Source organism: Coptis chinensis, chromosome 1 (assembly GCF_015680905.1).
Source record: "Coptis chinensis isolate HL-2020 chromosome 1, ASM1568090v1, whole genome shotgun sequence".
Classification (NCBI taxonomy): Eukaryota; Viridiplantae; Streptophyta; class Magnoliopsida; order Ranunculales; family Ranunculaceae; genus Coptis; species Coptis chinensis.
In genome coordinates this window covers 38,233,702-38,258,971 of record NC_141456.1, presented here as the reverse complement: position 1 = coordinate 38,258,971, position 25,270 = coordinate 38,233,702, and the positions used below count along the sequence as shown (strand labels likewise).

Below are 25,270 nucleotides of genomic sequence, written 5' to 3'. Positions count from 1 at the left end.
AAGGCAAACAAAAGATCTAGGTAATTTTGCCATTGAATTTCACTGTAGTTATGTAGTATAACACACGATGACACAGTTTTTTGATGTAAGTCTGGATATCGAATTTTGTGTTTCAATATGCCTGCAAATTAAGGGATATTGATGGATAATGATTTTCGCTAAAATTTATGTGTGTTGAGTTCAAATCCAAATTTGATTAGTGTAAAATTAATATCTGAACCAGAAAATAAATGGATATACGATTGATTTGCAGCTGTTTTAGCCAACTCATCATTATCGACACAAGTCCACTTCCATGCACTCATCATAACCTTGCAAGAACTGAGGTCAGATTGAGACTAATATGTTGTTGTTTCCATCTGGTTGCAGCCAATAGAAAGCCATTTGTTGAATGGTTCCTATATGAATAGCTTCATTGTTTTTATCCTTAACAAGAATCCTATAAAACTAATGATTGTTTAATATTCCGCTTTGTGAACCCTTATTATCTTTCGCTTTTAGAAAACATCAATATAACAAGGGAGGGAAATTTTATGACCCACGGCTGGGATTCCATCTTACGGTCGGCTGAGTAGTGGTTAAGATGCTCTCGAACACAGTGTGAGCAAGATTAGGAAATTAGAGAATTAATTAGCACAATTATTAGGAATAAAGTTTTGAAACCTTTCGCCTTCCAAAGTCTCAAAAGCCTTCGGTTCACCAAACCGCCAAAGCCATCAGCTTTGTTAAATAGAGAATAGAGAAAACAATGATTAAATTTTTTTTTTTTTTTTTCCCATTTTCTTGGTTTGTCTTGGTGATTTTGATTTCAAAGCGATGATTGTTTTATTTTCTATCATTTTTCCCACAAAACAGGTGTCTATGGAGCATGGAAGCAGTAATTTTGGTTGGAACACTCCGACCGTGCTCCTAAAAGGGCTGGTACAAATGAGCTAGGTCATAAATATATTTCTCACTCATATTTTAAAAAAAGGTCAAATTTTATTGTGGTTTCTGCTGCTCAACATGTTTGATATCATGACTGTTAGATTTATGTGCAGGTTATATATGTTGTGTGTATAGTATTTTGATTGGTATTAGTTTTTTATATGATTGCCCAAGCATTTGCAACAATAATTCATATAAAGTATTATTTATGACATTGCTCATATATTGGCTATGGCTTGCGGGCTTCAATTCCCCAGTTGCAAGTTTTAACAAAACTGTAACTGTTGTGTGGAGCACGTAATGAGCATCCTGAATAAATTATTATGCTGAAACTGATCAACTACTATACAAGTGGGTTAATTATTAGCATTGTATGAAGAAGTGGGGGAAGTTTAGTGTATTCCATTCAAGTCTTTGGTGAAGAAGGTAGGTTACAAGCTGATTCTTCTGGTTATGAATGATAAAATACAAATTGTTCAAAGGAATTAGAGTTTACTTGCTACAGAATGTGATGTGGAGTTTGCCTAGGTCAAGCCCCTCAACTATGCAGAATTGACAACTGTTTGGTGTTTCTACTAGGGATGTCAACTAATTTGTCTTATTTTGGTGGGTATAGAGTTCAAGGGTAAAACTCATGATGTATTATTTTAAGTGTGAACCTCCTGAGACATGGGATGTCAGGTATAAATCTATTAAGTACTGCCACAATGTGGACATATCAGTTGGTATGGCAATAACAGAGTTGTATCTTAGTTAACATTTCAGTTTAGTTCAATGTTGAATTTTGTGATTTGTTTGTTGTTATAGGCTGATTATGAATTGTGTCGTTAATGGCTGAATTTTCATGAATATGTAGTTTACTAATCAATTGTCCATTTTTCTGGTCTCTTGTAGGTGTTAGGGAGCTGGAATTTTGTCTAAACAAATTATTGTGTAGAACATGGGATCATCCTCCCAACATTGGTGATATGGTTCACGTGTTATCTTATTGTAGGAAAGCGAAGTCATAGCAGTAGAGATTTGTTTTTGTGTTTTATGATGCATAATACTTCCTTAATAAAAAAAAACAAAATCACTTTTTGTGTATAAGTATTATCCACTTTTTGTTGGGTACAGGTAATAGCATTCGAAAAATTGGTACCTTTTATGTGCATGCACTAGATAGACTTTGTTGACCCTTTTCTACACGTTTAATTCATTATCGATCGTTGGCAAGCCTAGAAATCAGAGTTTATTGACACTTCTATTCCATTTTATTTTTATTATATACTGGCATTTGGAGACTTGAATAACCTAATGTGATGTTCAATTGTGTTTGATTATAGTGACCAAGTTTATATTATCAATATGTGTTTAGAACCATTTGGACATGGTTGTAAACGTATTAAGCACATTTGTCTGTTACATATGGGAGCGTATAAGAGATGAAAGGTAGGCTTTGTACTTTTCATTTTCCATAATTTGGAAAACTATGCTTTCTATTGGAGAGTGTGTCTATGTCATGTGTTTATGTGGTTGAAGTGCAGAAATATATATATCTAGGAATCTTCATAAGATTTATTTGTTTAAAGATAGAACTTCGCTTCAACACAACAAAGAAGAATGGTAAAAAACAACACACTAAACGTAGAATTTGATGTTGGGGAGATGAAATCAACCAAATAATGGTACTGCTTCACGCACCCAAGATCTATTCTCTAGGGATCAAGTTTCCACGTAGTTCCTTATGAAATATAGTTTGGTATTTATAGAAGTAGAGTAAGAGTCCTTGTAACTCAAGTAATCTTGTATCTTGAGTAATTGTGATAGAATATAACCGGCTAACCGATAACTATCTCTTTGATAAGAAATGAATCTGGACACAAATCAACGTACATACATTAGTGGCAAGCCATGTGGCTAAGGTTCAGCCTTAGACACATGAGTTAATGGGCATGTACATTGATCCATGGTATTGCAAATTGGGCTTTAGCCCCTGTCGGTCAACTGAATAAAATGGAGACCCCTACTAATGGGCGTTTTTACCCAATAGGTGGGGGTCAAACATATCATTAAATTTAAGAAACATGCAGTTTAGAGTGGTTGATAGATAGAATGTGACTTTGCTTCTAATAGTTCAGTTCACCTATAGATTGAAGAGTTAGTGACGAAATTTATGCATGCATAAGAGGTAGTTGTCCATCTTTTGCACCTTAATTGCTAACGTGCTCTAATTTTCCATCACATGGCAGAATTTTTATGTTTTAATAGCTAAAAAAACTTTATTAGATTTATTATAATTGGCGTCTATTTCTATAGGTGCATATCTATCGCTTGAAAATTGAGCAGGGTCAAAAGCTGAACTTAAGTACTTTGAGATACAAGAGAATGTCTACTTTCTTTCTATTTAAAACTTTGAAATGTATAGCCTGAACGTTGCCTTATGAATCTTGAATACTGTTTTTTAGTAAGTGATGAGCACCTCTTTTTTGTCAGTGGGTAATGATAATAGTTGCAGCTCTGAAGCCTTCTTCAGTGTGGTGGTCGAAAATACTCAGGCGTTGGTGCCAAGATATTGTACAATTTTATCTCAATGTATGCTTGGTATAACTATCTGTACTTCTAGATATCCATCCCTTAAAGAGACCCATTCCATCTATCTTTGACGTGTTTGATCAAATTACTTCACTGCATATTGGTAATGTTATCATGTGTTTCAATAGAGGACAGGAGAACCATCTTACTTGGTTTTTTCCCCTGTTGAGTACTTCCGTAGGTATGTTGTTATTGGCTTATTGCCTTTTCACTTTAGGCAAAATTCTCATTCTGACATTGTCCCTGTTTAAACAATGAAATAGCAATTTGGATTTGATACATTGCAAGTTTTCCAGAAAAATGTTTCTTTTGATTATGATGCGCAACTTTGGAGAAACTTAAAGTACATACAAATTTGAATGTGATGGCTATGCTATCCCAACCTGTAGTAAACATTATGTACAACTATGGTTGTTTGTCCAACGCAAGGTTTGTGCAAAAGCTTTAGTGCAATCTTGGTTTTTGACAAACTCTATTTGCTCCAGTGCATTGGCAATTATTAGACTTTAGTGCATCGGTAATTATGAGACTTTGACGAGCTTTTGAATTTCAATAACATGGTTTCTAAGAGAGAAGGAATAGATGAAAATCTTTCCTTGTGGCTCATGAAGCTATACATACTTGAACTATATAAAATACAAAAATTACCTACTTTTTCAAAGCCCTGGCCACGTACAGCTTCATTTTTCTCCTTTGTAATCTGTCTGAGCTCTTTTTCGAGTTCTCTGGCTTCCTCAGGGAGCTGTAAGGGAAAGAGCAGGTAATCCACTAAGTTTAACACTTCTGGAACAAAGCAGAAAAAAATTACGTTATGAGACATGACAAATTATACCTGTGCATTACGAAGCCGAACTCGAGAACCAGCCTCATCAATCAAGTCAATGGCTTTGTCAGGGAGGAAGCGATCACTGGTTTACATAAGCAGATATAAATATGAGAGTAATAAATATAAAAACCAGATAGGAAAAGAAACAAACAGTAAAGTGAGAAAGAACATGTCCCAACTCCTATAACCCGGTTGAAGAAACATAGGTGGGGTGAGATTTTTCTTAAATTCAATTTGGTATAGATTATCGAATATACGATGAATTTGCTATTCCATACACTTTATGGTCTGTATAGTTGAGTAACCACAACTTACAGAACAGCTTGTCAAATGGAAGCAAGGGCAGGGAACAAATCTCTACTCAACAATATGGGCTTTTGTGATATGCACCCCATATCTCCAGTATAGAAAGAAGACAAAAATAGATAAAATCTGCTAGTAAATACTATAAAGAAAAAGGAAAATGGGCTTGCTAACATTAAAACACTGCTTTTGATTCATATGAAATTAAATTATGGTTTAATAAATGTGGGGTGTCCACATTCGTAAGTAAATTCTAACAATTCATCAAGCAATAAAATTATGGTTTATGATAGAGAGGTGTGGTTCTAACATTGTGGTGTGGTTTGGTGGGGGAATTATGAGAAAATGCGGCGCGGAGTTTATTTGAGACGCTTGGATATTGTGAAGTTTTAACATTCCTTTTAAAAACTCTGTACCCATGCAAATGTATCTGATACATATTGGATTGAAAAACCTAATTGCACTCTACCACTTCATAACAAATTCATTCTTAGGAAAAAAAAACTCTTGATGAAAGTTCACTAAAGAAAAAGTTCAAGCAGTGTAATTAAAATCAATTACAAAATGCAAGTGCTCAATTACACATTAATAAGCAAAACAACTGACACGTGTTGTACACATCTAACTTTTCATAAAGATATGAGATGGTCCAGTGGCCAGTTGTTCACGGATCCTTCCTATTAAGAGGACATAAAATCTTCAAAGTTTAGAAATTGTAAAAATAACTCTTGTATTCCAACTGTCCTCAAACCTTTGCTCTTATTGCCTGGATGACAGTTCGTAATCCCCGCCAATACAAAATATACTTGGATGATGTTTCCATGCCAGGTTTAACTCCTACCACTCATTCACTTACAAATGGAAGGGGAATATTTTTGTACTCAACTGCCAGGCTATTCTTCTTTGACAACTGTAGTAGGAAAAAGAAAGAAAAAGTAATCCCAGCAACTTCAACTTTCAACACTTAGTAATTGGCGTGATTTTATTTAATTTTATGCTTCAAAAACAACCCATGACAACATTCACAGTTCAAAAGAATAGATAATGGAAATACTAACTTGTCATGTAAAACTTCTACTCCAAAATGAGTAATAAAAGGAATGAATTAAAAGCAATCAATCGTAAAAAAAAATGGGTGTGCTGAAATGAAAACCATGAATCCAATACATCTGAGCAACAAAATGATGCAATTGGGAAATGCATCGAGTTTCAAAAGAGAAATTACATTAAAAAAGTACAAATTTAGGCTTTGGACAGATCTGCTGGAGCCAAAGAACAAAATTGTCATACAAAAGAGAGACAAAAAGAGAAGGAGAAGAGAGAATTTGATGGAGAGGAACCCTTTGGGCTATGTGCCTTGAGAGAAAAAGGGAGTAAAACTGGTATACAATGCACACCAATCAAAACACTTACCTGCAATTAATTCAACCCCAAGAACTTTAAAATAGATTTGAAATTCAATAAGAAATAACCACGAAGCAAAGCCCCCAAAATCCTTATCAATTATTAAGCTTTGTAACCATTTGGTATGCATTACACACTCTGAATTGGCATTTGGTCGATTGATCAAAATGGTCGTTAAGAAATAACAAAATAATACACGTGTAGGGTCGTTACATTTCAATGGCACAAATGTTGGAAGCATATCAACACCATTATGGGTGTTGCTTGCGCCAACAACCTATTAAAGAACAATATGCAATAATTATTCTAGATAGCACAAATTGTAATGGACTCTTTCCTTTCTTTTTTTCTTGTGAAAATCTTAGGGGTTAAGAGTTACCTGAACATGCATTCAATGAGTTGTATCATAAATACATCCGATAACGTTTTTTTCAACTGCACTTTCAGTGGAGGGGCAAAGTACAATATAGCATCATCATCCACACTCGAAAACATTGCTAGCAAGTCAGATGCTTCACTCGTTACCCTGAGATGAAACATACAAATGAAGTGAATTAAGTTGCAACTTTTTACTTGTATACTCTACTAAAATTTTAAGAAAATACCAAGGTGCAGGTGATCTACCATTAACTAATATTGAGTTTGAACTAACGTCCACGTTAGTGCAACTCAACTTCAAACAATCATTTAGGCATGAAGCTCTTAGAGAATAGTCACAAACAGTAAAATAGTCACAAATAGTATTCCATTCATATGCCTTTTCCTAGAGAAAACCATTTGTGACAATTTAAGATCCAACGGTCACAAAAAACCTTTAAAAATAGTCACTAAAACCCTTTTCTGTAGTAGTGTCTTCCATGGTCCCTAATAATATCTCCAAAACCAGCAGAATTGCATATTATCGAGCCATTTGAATTTAGCTACAATGCCCCTTTTGTAGGCTTGATCCATTTGCATATGATGCATTATATCTCAACCTTACGCAAATAAGTCCTATAATGTTTCAGTTCATTACTAGGAGGTCCTTGTGTCTCTTCTAAAATAAGAATCATATTCAGATTTAAACAAAAAAAAAAAAAAAAAAAAAAAAAAAAAAAAACAAAAACAAAAAAAAAAAAAAACAACAACAACAACAACAACGCTTTGAATAATAAATTGAACCCCCACTTGAAAAAAAGAACACACTACTACTAAATCTTAGACCCAAAAGCGATAATGTCAGCCATAACCAAAACGATATTCCGAGAAAAATCACATAGTCAATTCTATCCTATTTTAAACTTAGCTTAACTCTTATATTACCAAACTATAAAGCATGACCATCCACATCCCACTCACTTGTATCCATATATGGATCATTCCCCACCTCATCATAACCAAGGAATATACTGACTTTAGTCTCTATTAAAGCCCTTTGAAGTTCAGAACCACTGTACTTAAGTAACATAATGTCAAAGGTACATAGGATTAAATGGCTCTAACTCTGATTCCACATACCCACAAATATGTTGTTTGGCTAGTTAATCAAAAGATTAGAATTAAATATAAAAAGAACAGATAACCTCTAATGAAGGTTTGGGAGAGAGAGATGATGAAGGGAAGGGAAGGTGGTACCATACATGATCAAGTAAAACATACGACAGTAATATACGACATTGGCAGGAAGCTAACATGATCGTCTATGTTGGTCCTGGTCCACACCTCGCACCAATCTAATTAGTGTGAGTAAAGTGTAGCCTTATGTTTACTCATATAATTGAGCAAATGCACCACAATCCCAATTTTCGTCATCTATGATCCAAATGCACCAAAGTTTGTGTGGTAGTAAATTTTGCAATTCGCATGGTAATAAAGTGCTGCTAATGTGTGTTATGATAGTAGGGCAATTGTATTTCTTTTTGCACTAAGTGATCAGAAACTTAAGTCTATTAGGTTAGGGCATCTAGACCAATCCTTTTCAATGCCGCCCTTTGATATTATGGTGCACGATTTTACGATCAATTGTATTCGTGATAATTTATCAAAAGATTTTCATTTCAAATGTCGATCAAATTAATTTGAGAGAAAAAAGTACAACTAAATTTACCTCGATATAGCTTGTATCAAAGAGATTCAAATTTTGAGCAAAGAATACATGAAGTCCCATATTATAATCTACTTCCTTTTTCACCTAAAAAAACCATCAAAACAAATCAACTTGAATCTGATCTGCACATGATAGTTGATGTATTTTGAGATTTTAACCAATCATTTGACGTTTGAAGAATGATCTGACCTGGCAAAAACAGAGATATATAAGAGCCAAAAATAGATCTTCCATTTAAAATACAACTAATTCAAATTGGGAAATGATATATACCTTTCGTCTTCTTGAACAGAGTTTTGGTGATGCAAGTAAAATCTTTTATTGCGAAACCCCCCAACAGATCAATTGAGAAGGCTCAATGATTTGAAACCATCACTCGTTTGTCAGATTGGCAACATCACTCGTTTGATATTACTAACAAATTGATTTGACACAAAGGAATTATTGAACATTTGAGAACTAACAAACCAAAATTTGATGAGTATGGAAAATTAGAACTTGGGTTTTTCAAGAGGTAAAAATCCGGTTGTTTTTTTTTAAATTTGCAAAAGAGTAGAGATGGAGAGAAAGACAGAAAGAGGTAAGAGAAAGGTTGATTCAATTATTGTGTCTAAACTTACATTAAGATAAACATATCTACGAAACAAAATCTGATTGAGAATATTGCGAATATATACTAAACTTACATCTCGATACTCCAACAATCCAATAAAAATCTGATTTGACACAAAGGAATTATTGAACATTTGAGAACTAACAAATCAAAATTTGATGAGTACGGAAAATTGGAACCTGAGTTTTTGAAGAAGAGAAATTTTGATTTTGATTTCCTTTTTCTTTTTTTCCTTTTAATTCTTTTTTAGTGGGCAAAATAGTGGGAGAGAGATTGAGAGGAAGACGGAAAGAGAAAGGATTTGTATTTACGGTAATTAAAGCCATCATTTATATTTACTTATGAGTAATAAATACATGACATACCATTGAATAGTTGCGTGTAGTTGATTTCTGGCTTGAATTTACACATACGTCTTTAAGGTATTATGTAATCTTAAGGGTATAAATGGTAGTAAATTTTGAAATGACGAAGTAGTCCTTCTTAAAGGCGTTGAATAATTTGTTTGAATATTTTATCAAGGATATTTAGTGGTAAAAAAAAAATTGGTCCAATTTAAATGTCCATGTTAATTATGGTATACTGTACTAATTGAGATATAACTAGATATGGTATACTAGCTAGCTTAATTATGTTCCAATCTTTTTTGGGTCAAGTGTATGACAGTGTGAGCATGTTGTGGTTTTAATTATGTTCCAATCTTTTTTGGGTCAAGTGTATGAGCATGTTGTGGTTTTAGATCCATTCAAGTAACAGCCATACAAGGGTTCTGCACCCTACGCACTTATCCATGAACTTGTAAATTGATGTCATAATGTGCATATATAACAGCATAAGTTTCTTTCTTGCAGAGGTTTGTTTCTTAAAATCTATAGCTTATCTCGAAAGAATTACCTTTCCAACTCACATATGTTATTCACTTATTTGACTTGCTTTCTTCAATTCTTAATTTAGCTAGTTTATCATTTCATATGCGTTTGGAATTGTGGAAATCAGCATAAGTATAAAGTGATTACCTATTAAAGCTAGATAAAAGGCGAAACTATTAGCCAAACCATTTCCTGATGGGGCTTAGTGATTCACTAAATCACCCAATCAAGGCCACCATGTCATAACACCTATGTTGCACGAACGCAGACGCAACAAAGGACGCAAAAATTAATTAATATTTATAATTTTATTTTATATAAATTGAACATTAAAAACTAAACTAAATGTATCAATATTCATAAATTCAAAACTATTAAAGATAACCTAGTAAACTGGCAGTGGCATTCGCCACGTGTGCGGTCAGATTTTCTTTATTTCTTTTCTTCTTTTTTTTTGGGCAGCAAAATACAATTTTCGGTCAGTTTTTTGGTCTGGGCAACACAAAAATATAAAACCCGGGCAGTGGCAATTTTGCAAATATTTGCAAAACTGAGGACATGTCAGTTGTTTTGGGCAGTGGCAAAATATTGTAATTGTTTGCAAAATGGATGGCAATGTGTTAAAATTGAGGAGACGCGTCTGAAATTGTCTGGTCAACTACCCATTTTACCCTTCACTCAAACACGTTATTACGAACCTAACCTCTAACATATGACCGTAATTATCGAAACTTTATAGGGGCAGTATTGGAAAAAGCTACTATTCACCGAACCATTCTCTTTAAAGTAGTAAGATAGTCACAAAATTAAGTTTAATATTTCATAATCAAACTTTAAAAACATGTCATAAGTCTTAACAAAGCAAAAAAAAAAATGAAAAAATTGAGTTTTTTAATATTATTTTGATTTATTTTTTATTTTATTTATGTCAAAATCCGCGTCTTGACCTGCGTCTGGTTTAGTTGATTGCGTCTTGACAATATTGACTGTTGTCCGATGCGGACAGCCTATTAGTAGGTGCGTCCTCACCACTCAATGAAAAGGAAAATCGGCGATACTGCTTTCAAATGCTATTATGTGTTGACATTTGACGAGATTTTGATTTATTTTTCAAAGATAATACCATTTTGCTCCAAAACTGTTTCTTGTACAATGGCCACTCAACAATTTCTTTGTTTCTTTATCGAAAAAAAAACAATTTCTTTGTTTTTTTCTAAAAAAAAAGGTCCTTTTTAGAATTTGATTGATACATGTATAATTTGTGTAATTTGGAAATTCCTACTGTACTAATTTATCTAAAACCGGATGTAAATCGAAAGGTAACACGTACACTTTAAAGTACTATTAACATTACAAAATAAAAACAACATCACTGCACCCTTTAAGAAGTTATTTTTTTGCAAAAAGTTCTGAAGTAGTCATTCTCTTATATCTATGGACTATGGGTACCCTTATCTATTATCCTTGAGATCTTGACTGCGAACTATGTGCAAATACAAACTTTGTTGTGTAGATAGCCTACCCTCTCCAGCCATTTGTATCTGTACAAATGTGCAATCCACAGTAAATGTGTTGCCTTTTTTTTTTCCGATAATTCAGTATATGTATTGCTAACTTGCTATACTACAGTTACTTATCTAACTCAAGTATACTTAAGATCTAGGGTACTTTGAAAAATCCGTAGTTTTGAAAATATCAACAAATAAATGACCATAACAGTATAACACAGCTTGAAATCGAAGTATTTCAAAATTTCCATTTATCAGTTAATTGAAATTCCAGTGGATACGTTTTCAAAATGCATCTAAAATAAGAAAAGATGTAATGTACTACATGCGAAATCTTGAGCAAACTGGGGCTGATTAAATAGTTTAGCGTACCACATTACCACCACACTTTCGGGCTTCGGCATTCATATACCAGAATCCAACATTTTTTGCACTTTTCATACTTCACACTTTTGGCACTTCTCATAATTTGTTTGTATGCCTTTGGGAACTCTATCTCATAGACTCATACCACTAAAATTCATGACTACCTGCCTGGGCAATCCCGTCTCACGATGGGTAAGGTATCTAAATCTAGATGCCCACTTTAAATGCTTGAAATCTTGGCATACACTTTTATGCCGAAAACCAAACATGTAGAACCAAGGCCCAAAATATCACTGATATATTTGATATATTATCGATATATATTATTTTTTTGGTACACCGATATGGATATATTTGATATATCTCAACCGAATATTGATTTTTTTTTATATATATTGTAATTTCCGATATAGCAATATATATCGACTGATATATAAGATATATTCAATATAAATTGTTGATTTTGACCGATATTGTTGACTTTGATTAAATATTATTGACTTTGACCGATATATTGACAATATTTCCGATATAATCGATAATATTTTTGATATATTGATATACAAAATAAAATTTTAACTGGACAACAAAAAAAATAGATATATCTAATATTTCTAATATATCCGATATATATCGTTTTTTGAATACATCGAAATATTAACCGAATTTGATATTTTGGGCATTGATATACTGGAGTACAGTACATAAAAGTAAAAAATATTTCAGCAGCAATAATTTGCGGCACTTTGTACGGTCTCTTGGAGTGTTGGACACAGCCAAATTCTGCAATATTAATACATGACAAATATCATTCACTCAAGTTAACTACTTCGTAATTTGGCCGTATCTAACAGATAAAACCTTCACGTTCAAAACTTGACACCAAAAGCTTTTCATGTAGGTAGCATTTAGTAGCAACAACCATGGCGAGCAAGTTCTTGGCGTTGTCATGCATTCGTAATGAAAGCACTACAAGAGATTTATCTCCAAGACCTCATTACCCATCCATGCCAAAATACCCAAAGGGTGTATCAGTTGAAAAAATTATTGAAGGATCAGAAGCCAAGGCTTTGTTTTCAGTCATTGGAATGACTTGTTCTGCTTGTGCTGGTTCGGTCGAGAAAGCAGTTAAACGACTTCCTGGTATTCGAGAAGCTGCTGTTGATGTTCTTGGTAACAGAGCTCAGGTTCTGTACTACCCCGATTTCGTAAATGTAAGTCTTCCTATTATAGTTTAATGTGAACTTCTGCTCTATATATGATGCATTCTCAATTTAAAACTAACAAACATAGATGAGAATAGAAATGTTATAGATTGGTAACTTTTGAGTTCTAACTTGATTCTTGGAGTGATTTGGTGACTTATTCATGGGAACTTTGGAGAAAAATTTAGTAATTAACCATGCAGTTCAATTTTTTCAGTTCAAAACATGTTGCAATAAACGTTTTAGTCTGGGAAAATGTATCTTGAAGCAAAGATGCAATAAGTACATTTTTTAAAATTCGCAAAAACGGGTAGGTGAGAAACGGTATATCATAGCTAGTATATTTTACAAAAATTTTGATATATAAGTATATAACGCTTTTTATTTTTAGTTTACAATTTTATTCGAAAAAATCAATTATTTTATTAGCCTAAGATTAATTCAAATTTTCAACAATAATAAACTTTTAAATATTCGGTCCAATAAAAACGCTAATGAAAGGATAAAAATACGATATCGATGTTTTAAACGGGTAATATCTGACGCATATTTCTTTAAAATTTGGCTATATATTTTACATTTAAAATTTTGATATATAAGTATATAACGTTTTTTTTTTATTTTACAATTTTATTCATGAAAAAATAATACAAATGTCATTTTATTAAAAACCTTATAATTAAATAATCAATAATAATTCGCGAATAATTAATTCAAAAAATTATAAGCCCGACCCAACCAATTAACCTCGAATTAAACCGTATCATTCAAAATTAAAACCCGAATTATTCGTTTTAAAACCAAAATATATGAAATAAAAGTTAATATTAAATCTCTTCATCGTGAACGCCATTTTCTTATAATTCAAGAAAAACCTCTTTTTCAATTAATCAAAAGTCATTTCTTTTATCGGATTCGATCCATTTAACTTTAACATGAATAATCAAAAACAATTACTAGCTATGGGTGAGATGAAAGGATAAGTTAATAAAATTATTTGAAGAAAAGGAATGCTGATTTGCTGAATAAGTTTGCTTTGAGTTAATGCAAACGTGTTTTTGTCCCATAATTTATCTTTAGTAACACTAAAAGTATGATAATAAATGTGATTATGACGCACATGTTTTGTTTTTAACCTAATGTTTTGAGTTCGGGTTTGGTCCGATATGGTTTCGGCAACCCAACGGTGAAGGGACTGGGTTAGTGGTTTTAGATAGGAACCAAACCAGTGGTATTTCGGTCACTTCGGTTTTGGACCAGTAGTTCGTCATTTTTTCGGTTTTGGGCTTTCGGTCCGCATCATAAATATATATACAATGTACTTGTTTAATTTTTATAGCAAAAATATATATACAATTGATATTGTAAAGTTGATATTGTAGCGTAGTGAAATGTTGTCTATTAGTGATTTTGGAGGTCTTCGGTTCGAATCACAATAAATACATAAGCTTTTGAAAATTTACAAATAATTTGTCTTTAAAATTTTTGTAAATATATTAAAATTAACTTAAAATACAAACGCAAGAAGTGAATTGGCATGTTGGCGAGCGTGTACATCGATGACTTATTGACCCGTGGTTAATATTTAATGACCCAACCCAGTTTGGAAACCGGTTCACCAGGTCAAACTGCCCAAAACCCAATTTGGAGACCGGTTCACCGGGTCAAACTGCCCGGGCTAGGCCAGGTCTGATAAGACTGGTTTTTAAGCACAAATCAAATGATTAAGACAATGAAGGTAAATATTGTAAATATAAGAAAATAATATGACCAAAACAGTCTTAAAAAGTGTGACCAATAGTCACAAATCACAAAATAAACAAATATTATAGTATTGTAGCTCATGAGTCAAGGTTTTTAAATTAGTAAAATATATAGATGGGTGAGAGGTTGGAAGAGTCAAATGGTATTTTAACAATTATACTTTATAGTATTACTTATTGATCACAATAAGGAAAAAAGACTTGATCACAATATCAATGAACAATAAAGAAAAAAGACTTGATCACAATATCAATTAACAATAAGGAAAAAAAGACTTGATAAAAAAACTTGTAGTTATAAATGGATAAATAGTACTAATTGCAAAATTGAGCACTTGATTAAAACATAACAACTAATATGAGTTTTTTACAAAGCCGGCTCGACCCAACTTGAGGCATAAGGCGGAAGCTCAAAATGTGGCTTTTTTTAACTATAAAAGAAACTCTACAAAGTGAAAATTATTAACTGAAATAAATAAGAAATACTTTTTTTTTAGGAATATTATGGAAGAAGGCCTATTTGTTAGGAATATACTAGTTGTAAGCCAAATATTTAGGAATAATTCATAAGATTATGTTCACTTGAGAGTCTTACTTTTGGTAATTTCTTTGGGTTTATAATATGAGTAAATTGAGTCCTATTTTTAAGGAAGTATTTTGAGATTTTGTAAAGTTATATGAGATTACGAGGTCTTCCTTAAAGTGAGGCCTTTTAGGTTGTTGCCTTTTTGGCCTTAAGGATAAGCCGGCACTGGTTTTTGATACTAATGGAAACCGTTGCTGACTATTATTAGCGCTACAGCTACTACATACTACCATGATGACTAGCAGTACTTCCTACCAAGCTATTATTCCTATCACTAAGTGTTGTGAATAACTAACAGCGAAACAACGTTATCCACTACAAATAAATTAATCATACACAATGATTGATCATTCTCTCTAGACAAGACTTCAACACCCTCCAAGTACTATCCCAACACTTTTCAATGTCAATTAAACAAACATATAAAGTAAAACAATTAATGTAAAAGATAACACACCACAAGACAAGGATATATCGTGGTTTGACAATTTGTATACTTCCACACTGCGAGTTCCAAGCTTTACTAGATGTCTAGAGTAACAGATTACAAGAGCTCTCAATTTACTCACAAAAAATAAACACTCAATTTACTAAAAATTGCTCTCTTACAATCTATCTTTCTTGGTTTTGGTTAGGTTTAAGTTTTAACAGAAAACTTATATTTATATCTTGTTTCAAAACAAATAAGTCCTAATAAATATGGTGAGGGTGCTTGGTGCGCCTTGGCTACATAAAAGTCGAAAGGCCACCTAACAACTTGTTCGTTTGCCAAAGAAAGGAGCGCGGGGCTCCCTTGTCCAGGCATACTTAGAGACGGGCGCGCCTAACAACCTGTTCGCCAAAGAGTCTCTACACTAAGGGGGTGTTTGTTTTTCCGCTACTTATAAGTAGGTCCTAAAACATGTTTGTTTTTTTGCTACTTATAAGTACTTATAAGTGGTAGGGGTGTTTGTTTTTTCAAGCACTTATAAGTTGCGACATTACAATTTTACCCATATTTTAATAACATATGTACTCTCTTGTTGAAGTTAATGACAATCATATAAGAAATCAATTTAATGGAAGTAGAAATAAATTCATATAGACCATGCATTAAACAATCCACAATAGACATACTGTTTATTATGATAATCATGATAATCATGAAGTGCTATTGGAAAGACATTAACTTCTTTTCATTTGCATCAACTCATTTGCTATTTGGTTAGTTATATAATTTTATATGCATCCATGGGTAGTTATGTAATTTTATGTCTAATCCCAACTTATAAGTTGGCGTAAGTAAGATTTTATCGCTTACAACTTTCGGCCCTACTTATAAGTTTTTATGACCATTGGCTACTTATAAGTGGGAAAAAACATATGGGTAAAACCAAGTGGTCCACCACTTACAAGTGTTTATAAGTAGTCTAACACTTAAGTAGTAAAAACAAACACCCCCGAGACTACTAACTCTCCACATATGCCATTGTTATGATGTTATTGCTTATTTTACTGAACAGAGATTCACCACGTTGATACTTGTTTGACGGCATGGCTTCATCTGTTAACAAATCCATACTAATACCACTTCTATATCATTCTCGTTATAGAAGGAAACAATTCGAGAAGCCATTGAAGACGTGGGGTTTCAGGCCACATTGATTGAGGATGAGGTGAATGAAAGAGCTGTGCAGACTTGTCGAATAGGTATTAAAGGGATGACTTGCACTTCTTGCACAAGAACTGTTGAATCGGTTCTACAAGTTATTCCCAGTGTACAAAAAGCCCAAGTTGCATTAGCAACTGAAGAAGCCGAAATTCAATATGATCCAAACGTTGTGAGCCATACACAGCTGATGGAAGCAATTGAGGATACTGGTTTTGAGGCGATACTAATTAGCACAGGGGAAGATAGAAGCAAGATAGGACTCAAAATAGATGGAATACGCACTGATCGGTCAATGAGGATGGTTGAAAATTCTCTTCAAGCGCTACCAGGCGTTGAAGCTGTAGACTTTGATCCAACATTTCAAAAAGTTTCCCTCTCATACAAACCTGACCAAACTGGGCCAAGAAACTTCATTCAAGTGATTGAGTCAATGGGATATGGGCGTTTCAAGGCAATGATAGACCCCGAAGGAGGGGGGAAAGATTCTCATAGGAAGGAGGAGATTAGTCAATATCGTAGATCTCTCCTATGGAGTCTTGTCTTTACAATTCCAGTATTTCTCACATCCATGGTGTTCGTGTACATTCCTGGTATAAAGGCTGGATTAGATGCTAAAGTTGTTAACATGATGAGTATTGGGGGGCTGTTGAGGTGGATACTCTCTTCCCCCGTACAATTCATCATTGGACGTCGGTTCTACACTGGGTCGTATAAAGCCTTATGCCATGGATCTGCAAATATGGATGTTTTAATTGCCTTGGGAACCAATGCTGCATACTTTTATTCAGCCTATTCGGTACTCAGGGCAGCCACTTCACGTGATTTCGAGTCTATGGATTTCTTTGATACCAGCTCAATGCTTATATCATTTATTCTTCTAGGGAAATATTTGGAGGTCCTAGCCAAGGGAAAGACATCCGAGGCCATTGCAAAACTTATGGACTTGGCACCCGAGACAGCTTTACTGCTAACTCTTGACAGTGAAGGAAATGTGACAGGTGAACAAGAAATAGACAGTAGGCTGATACAAAGGAACGATGTAATTAAGGTAATTCCTGGTGTGAAAGTAGCTTCCGATGGAATTGTTTTATGGGGTCAAAGTCATGTCAATGAGAGTATGATAACAGGAGAAGCCCGACCAGTGGCAAAGAGAAAAGGTGATGCCGTGATCGGAGGAACTTTGAATGAGAACGGAGTATTACATGTTCAGGCAACACGAGTTGGCTCTGAAAGTGCTCTGTCACAGATTGTTCGACTTGTGGAATCTGCACAAATGGCAAAGGCTCCTGTTCAGAAATTTGCTGACCGTATCTCAAAATATTTTGTGCCTATGGTTAGTAACGCATTGCCCTTTTCTCCCTTTTAATTGTTGTTTCTACTGCATTTGAATTGCTTCTCATCAAAGGTTCTGCTATATTGAGAAGTGTGACCATTTAGAACATTGTTAACAGTCTTTAATTAGTTTAAGCTATTATCTGATTTTGTGAGTGGATCAAATGATCAATACTTTTTCAACATGAAGTTGGAGAGTTTTAATAGATCAACTGAGTAGAAATTGTAAAAAGAGGACAGTTGAGCTAGACTATCAAAACAATTATTAACCTTTAATCAGATTGTAATAAATTTAACTACTTCAAACGATTTATAATCTCAAACCCTTTTCAGGTTATCATCTGTTCACTATTCACTTGGCTCACCTGGTTCTTAGCTGGAAAATTCAATACATACCCCAAATCATGGATACCATCTTCAGTAAACAGCTTTCAACTTGCTCTTCAATTTGGCATATCTGCCATGGTCATAGCTTGCCCCTGTGCTCTTGGACTAGCAACCCCCACAGCCATCATGGTAGGTACTGGAGTTGGTGCTTCTCAAGGTGTACTGATCAAAGGTGGCCAAGCACTGGAGACTGCCCATAAGGTAAGCATGGCAGAATTCACCTCAACCTCTTGAATTCTAGTTTCTACTATACCAAAACTGTAGTAACTTAAATTGTGTTTGATTGCTAAATATTTGAAGACAAATAGCTCTGACATTAGCCATTGGCAGTTCCAAACAATATTTTCCAGAAACAAGCATGGCGATCATGGACCACATCCCTTAGAGCATTTGCAATGCCTATCACCTACTTTCCTCTAAAAGTGATGTGCAATGGCAGTTCAAAACAAAAACAATAAAAAAATGGGTTTTTTTTTTGACGGGATGTTAGATTTTCCAGAAACAACATCCCGCATATTTTTATCACCTTTGGCAATCATGGAAAACTATCACCGCCAAATGCTCTTATTGGTTGGACAAGTAATTGCCCTACACCTTCTTTTCCAATTTGGAATGGACTTGAGGTGTTCTGTTATGAGCTAAATGTGTGGGAGCATGGGGTAGTGGGTAATACTTGTTGTAAGTGGGTTGTGGTCATTATGTGTTAGTGGGTAGTTTAGTGGTAGTTGCAAATTAGTATACAAGTCTTATAAATAGTTGTAACCATGGACTGAATGAGAAAAGAGAAGAATATTATTGTAGTTTGCACTTGTGTGTGGATGTAAGATCAAAGGCTCCTCAATAAACCTTAATATTATGTGTTTTCAATACAATCACTTCAAGATTGTATCATGTTCCTATTTGACGCCTTCTACAAGTGTACTCTCATTTTATGAACGCAACAAATTTGGAAAAAAAATGTAGTATAAAATTAAGGGTTAACAAATATTACCCCCCACTATATGAGCCAATTAGGATTTTTCTTTCTAGATGGGAAATTAGGGTCTCCTCCCAATACACACACAAAAAAAAACACAGTCAACCCAAATTGATTGATTTTTTTTTTTTTTTTTTTTTTTGGGGGAAGAGCTTAATTTCCCCATCTAGTAAGCTAATAAGGGGGAAATCCTAATTGGCTCATGGGGGGTAATATTAATTGTCTAGTATTGTCAGCGTTTTTGTAACAGCTAATTTTGAAAAGGAAGAGTTCTACTCGTTCAACTTATAAATGCTATTCCAGTTGGAGTTTTGTAACATCAAATTATGTCTTCCTTCTTGTAATGGTATGACAAGTCGGGAATCCCAAGTGACAATCCTTGTAGATTCCCCTTCTATTTTGAGCTTGATTGACAATTAATTTAGTAAATGAGTGTTTACAATCTACCTCATTTCTGTAGGTGAATTGCATTGTGTTTGACAAAACAGGGACCCTTACCATCGGCAAGCCAGTAGTTGTCAACACAAGGCTCTTGCAAAACATGGTTCTTCGGGATTTTTATAAACTGGTTGCAGCAGCAGAGGTATGTTTGCTTGTTTTTGTTTTACCTTTCATAGGACTGACCAGCTGAGATAATTACTTAATATTTTGTACTGCCTTCGCCGGTTCTGATTTGAGTTGAAATCTGACTATATTTCCTTTTACATTCAAGCTCAAAAATAAGCAATCTTATCATATTCTAGTTCCTTGATTTTTTCAGGTAAACAGTGAGCACCCTCTAGCCAAGGCAATAATCGAGTATGCCAAGAAATTCAGAGAAGAAGAGAACCAAGTCTGGCCAGAAGTACGAGGCTTCGTCTCCGTAACTGGACATGGTGTGAAAGCCACAGTCCAAAACAAACAGATAACTGTGGGAAACAGGAGCTTAATGTTGGAGTGCAACATTCATATACCAGTTGTTGCTGAAGAAATCTTAGAAGAAGCTGAACTCATGGCACAAACTGGGATTCTAGTGGCAGTAGATGAGCTAATTGTTGGAGTGATTGCCATATCTGATCCGATTAAGCCGGGTGCGGAAGAAGTCGTATCAATACTCAAGTCCATGAAAATCGAGAGCATTATCGTGACAGGTGACAACTGGGGCACCGCAAATTCCATTGGGAAGGAGGTTGGAATTAAAACTATCATTGCAGAAGCCAAGCCTGACCAGAAAGCTGAGAAGGTGAAGCAATTGCAGGTATGAATCTGTATATCCTTATTGTTCTATTTTTGTGGAAATCGCTTACCTTCAACTTATATGATTGGAATGCCACATCACTTGATCTGTAGAGTATGGGAATGATTGTGGCCATGGTTGGAGACGGCATCAATGACTCACCAGCACTAGTTGCTGCTGATGTTGGGATGGCAATAGGAGCAGGTACAGACATCGCCATCGAGGCAGCTGACATTGTCCTCATGAAAAGCAACTTAGTGGATGTGATAACTGCCATTGACCTCTCTAGAAAAATCCTTCTCTCGCATTCGTCTAAACTACATTTGGGCTTTGGGTTACAATCTTCTAGGCATACCAATTGCCGCAGGGGCTCTTTTCCCATCAACTGGATTCCGTCTGCCTCCATGGATTGCTGGTGCAGCAATGGCAGCCTCTTCAGTTAGTGTTGTCTGCTCTTCTCTTTTGTTAAAGAACTATAAAAGGCCCAAGAAGTTGGACCACCTTGAAATTCGTGGAATCCAGATTGAGTGATGATCTATGGTACTTGGGCATGGTTGCCTTGTGTTTTGCAATACACACGTGTGTATGGCCCAAAATAAATGTCGTTGACGAATAAAACTGTCAATCAATGCCCACAGAGAAAACAGCATGAATTGTAATCAATTGGAAATTTAGACGGTCTAGACATCCATAAACAGGACAAGCAACTTTTGCTGTACACAAAACAGCAGTTGGTGATTGGTGGATTACTGCCCAAAAAACTGTTAAACTACCTAAAAATACTCTTAAAACTGCTTAAAAATACTGTTAACCAATAAGAAATTGTTGTTTGTGGACAGACTTGTCCACAAATTCGGACTCTAAACAGAAAATTAGGCTAGAGGGATTAGTTAAGAATATTTAGTAGTCTTAAAACTCTTCTTAAATTTTTTTAGAATTTAATACTCCAATTTGACCAGAATATGGAACTGACCACCTGTTATCCAACTTTACTAGGAATAGATGAAAATATCTTCACTTGGAAACAAGCATAACCGACATAGTGAGATGCAAAACAAAAATTTGAATTTCACACAAAAATTTCACTTATAAATATCCTCTAATTGTGCCATTAAAATTACACCTCCACCTAAACTCCACGTAGGTGCCATTAGAATTTTACTCATCTAATTGTATAGTATTATATAGCTTATAAATATCCACACTTTATACTCTCCAATGGAGAAGTGTAAAAAAATATATACTTTAAACTCGGACGTCACTTAAAGTGACGTCCCTCTTTAATTTAAGCTGGGACGTCACTTAATTTAAAATGACGTCTAAGTTAAAAAATTACTTTAGAATTAAAAAGGGACGTTACTCTAAGTGACATCCGAAAATTATTTCACTCAGACGTCAATTCGAGTGTCGCCCTAGCTTTTTATTAACTAATAGCGAGAGGAGAAATTCCCCACCCTCTCTATTAGCTAATACAATATTACCTACGGATATAACACTCCCATTTGGAGAGAGTTTTTTTATATTTGGGGTGTAAAATTTCCACTCTATACGGTTTACACCCCCCATTGGAGATGCCCTTACCTTTACATTTAAAAATGTATATAATGAAAAAACTAAAAATAGTATGTCTCCACTATTTTGTGGAGGCATTTGACACTAGTCATTATGTCTAAACCCTAAACCTTAAAATACTAAACCATAACCCCTATAAACTAGACCCTAAGCCTAAACCTTAAACCTTAAGACACTAAACCCTAACCCCTATATCTTAAATTTCTAAACATTAAACCCTAAACCAACCCGTTGCATTTAATAGTAGTTAATCAAACCTACAAAATAAATAATCAAATGCATTTTATATCTACATTTTAAAATGTGTGGTGTGTATGCATTTTAAAATATATAAGTTTATAACGTGCTGCATCTGCATTTTAAAATATATAAGTTTATAACATAATGCATTTGCATTTTAAAATGTATACGTTTATAATGTGGTGCTTCTGCATTTTAAAATGTTTGCATTCAATAAAACGTTTTTCATAGAATCTACAAGTGTATCCATACAATTCAAAACCACTAATTTTAAGATTTAAGATGGGGGATTTACAAACCTATAAAATAAGGGGAGAGTCATGTGCATCAAAACTAACATGGCAAACATCAGATATACGAGGTGTTGAGGAAGAAGTACAGTCAAGTAAAAGAAAAGAATACACCATTAATATCATTGATAATCACAAACCGAAACTGTTGAACATCAACCAGGTAAAAGTAAGGTGTTCTCCTACAACCCCTAAAAAATTACACACTCCCACAACTTTGTCAAAGTAGATTCACATTTTTTAACTCTGTATAATTCTATGCCCAAACAAAGTATAACACCCCGTGTTTTTATTTAATATTTTCCTAGTACAATAAATAATACTAAAAAAATTAATAATAATAAGAGATAAGATAAAAATAAAAATGATAAAGATTAGAAAGAGATAGGGTAAAGAGGATAAACCCCATTCCTTATTTTTAAGGGGTTTTTTTTTTAAAAAAAAATGTTTACACGGAGAGTTTTAAACAGTTGAGAAGGAGAGAGTTTTACTGAAAAAAGAAAATGAAGGTTTCTTGCTGGGGATTTGCTGGCAACAGGAGCGTATCACGAGTGAGTAGTCTAAACCTTATTTTTATATAATTGATTTATTACTGGGATTTAGATTAGTTGTGTATTTAATAGTAGTTAATCAAACCTACAAAATAAATAATCAAATGCATTTTATATCTGCATTTTAAAATGCGTGGTGTGTATGCATTTTAAAATATATAAGTTTATAACGTGGTGCATCTGCATTTTAAAATATATAAGTTTATAACATGGTGCATTTGCATTTTAAAATGTATAACTTTATAACGTGGTGCTTTTGCATTTTAAAATGTTTGCACTCAGTAAAACATTTTTCATAGAATCTACAAGTGTATCCATACAATTCAAAACCACTAATTTTAAGATTTAAGATGGGGGTTTACAAACCTATAAAATAAAGGGAGAGTCATGTGCATCAAAACTAACATGGCAAACATCATAGATACGAGGTGTTGAGGAAGAAGTACAGTCAATTAAAAGAAAATAATACACCATTAATACCATTGATAATCACAAACCGAAATTGTTGAACATCAACCAGGTAAAAGTAAGGTGTTCTCCTACACCCCCTAAAAAATTACACACTCCCACAACTTTGTCAAAGTAAATTCACATTTTTTAACTCTGTATAATTCTATGCCCAAACAAAGTATAACACCCTGTGTTTTTATTTAATATTTTCCTAGTACAATAAATAATACTAAAAAAATTAATAATAATAAGAGATAAGATAAAAATAAAAATGATAAAGATTAGAAAGAGATAGGGTAAAGAGGATAAACCCCATTCCCTATTTTTTTTTTTTTTTTTTTAATTTAAATGTTTACACAGAGAGTTTTAAACAAATGGAGAGGGAGAGTTTCTTGAAAAAAAGAAAATGAAGGTTTCTTGCTGGGGATTTGCTAGCAACAGGAGCGTATCACGAGTGAGTAGTCTAAACCTTATTTTTATATAATTGATTTATTACTGGGATTTAGATTAGTTGTGTATTTAATAGTAGTTAATCAAACCTACAAAATAAATAATCAAATGCATTTTATATCTGCATTTTAAAATGCTTGGTGTGTATGCATTTTAAAATATATAAGTTTATAACGTGGTGCATCTGCATTTTAAAATATATAAGTTTATAACATGGTGCATTTGCATTTTAAAATATATAAGTTTATAACGTGGTGCTTCTGCATTTTAAAATGTTTGCATTCAGTAAAACGTTTTTCATTGAATCTGCAAGTGTATCCATACAATTCAAAACCACTGATTTTAAGATTTAAGATGGGGGATTTACAAACCTATAAAATAAGGGGAGAGTCATGTGCATCAAAACTAACATGGCAAACATCAGAGATACGAGGTGTTGAGGAAGAAGTACAGTCAAGTAAAAGAAAAGAATACACCATTAATACCATTGATAATCACAAACCGAAATTGTTGAACATCAACCAGGTAAAAGTAAGGTGTTCTCCTACACCCCCTAAAAAATTACACACTCCCACAACTTTGTCAAAGTAAATTCACATTTTTTAACTCTGTATAATTCTATGCCCAAACAAAGTATAACACCCTTGTTTTTTATTTAATATTTTCTTAGTACAATAAATAATACTAAAAAAAATTAATAATAATAAGAGATAAGATAAAAATAAAAATGATAAAGATTAGAAAGAAATAGGGTAAAGAGGATAAACCCCATTCCCTATTTTTAAGGGGTTTTTTTTTTTTTAAAAAAAATGTTTACACGGAGAGTTTTAAACAGTGGAGAGGGAGAGAGTTTTACTGAAAAAAGAAAATGAAGGTTTTTCTTTGGGAATTTGCTGGCAACAAGAACGTATCATGAGTGAGTAGTCTAAACCTTATTTTTATATAATTGATTTATTACTGGGATTTAAAGTTGTGTATTTAATTTTCTATTAGTGGAACTTTGAGATTAAACAAAAGAATATTAATTTGATCGACATAGATGGCACTGTGTTATTGGGCTGCTGGCGCCACAGTTATATATATATATATATATATTTTGAGGAGTATGGATGTTGGTAAACATAC

General features: G+C 33.7%; 2 protein-coding genes across 2 annotated transcripts; one reads left to right on the top strand and one right to left on the bottom strand.

The window, feature by feature from the left end:
* Positions 1–3,885: 3,885 nt before the first annotated feature.
* Positions 3,886–6,704, bottom strand: LOC147523868 (uncharacterized). Its single transcript, XM_086562781.1, has 3 exons — positions 6,414–6,704; positions 4,334–4,409; positions 3,886–4,243 (listed from the first exon to the last, which is right to left on the bottom strand). The coding sequence occupies exons 1-3, from the start codon at positions 6,572–6,574 to the stop codon at positions 4,001–4,003; spliced, it is 480 nt and encodes a 159-aa protein (XP_086418907.1). The 5' UTR covers positions 6,575–6,704; the 3' UTR covers positions 3,886–4,000.
* A 5,549-nt stretch (positions 6,705–12,253) lies between these two features.
* Positions 12,254–21,236, top strand: LOC147523867 (putative copper-transporting ATPase HMA5). Its single transcript, XM_086600328.1, is given in 7 exon segments — positions 12,254–12,690; positions 16,623–18,014; positions 18,347–18,601; positions 19,837–19,959; positions 20,137–20,613; positions 20,706–20,882; positions 20,884–21,236. Coding segments are annotated over 7 exon segments (2,955 nt in total). The 5' UTR covers positions 12,254–12,399; the 3' UTR covers positions 21,124–21,236.
* The last annotated feature ends 4,034 nt before the right edge of the window (positions 21,237–25,270 follow it).

What these genes read in the sequence shown, in the direction of transcription:
- LOC147523868 (XM_086562781.1), bottom strand. Translation starts at nt 6,574, where the DNA reads ATGTTTCATCTCAGGGTAACGAGTGAAGCATCTGACTTGCTAGCAATG. An exon ending in CTCATTGAATGCATGTTCAG is followed by an intron (nt 4,410 to 6,413) that starts GTAACTCTTAAC and finishes TATGTAAACCAG; the next exon opens with TGATCGCTTCCTCCCTGACA. An exon ending in TTCGGCTTCGTAATGCACAG is followed by an intron (nt 4,244 to 4,333) that starts GTATAATTTGTC and finishes TTTCCCTTACAG; the next exon opens with CTCCCTGAGGAAGCCAGAGA.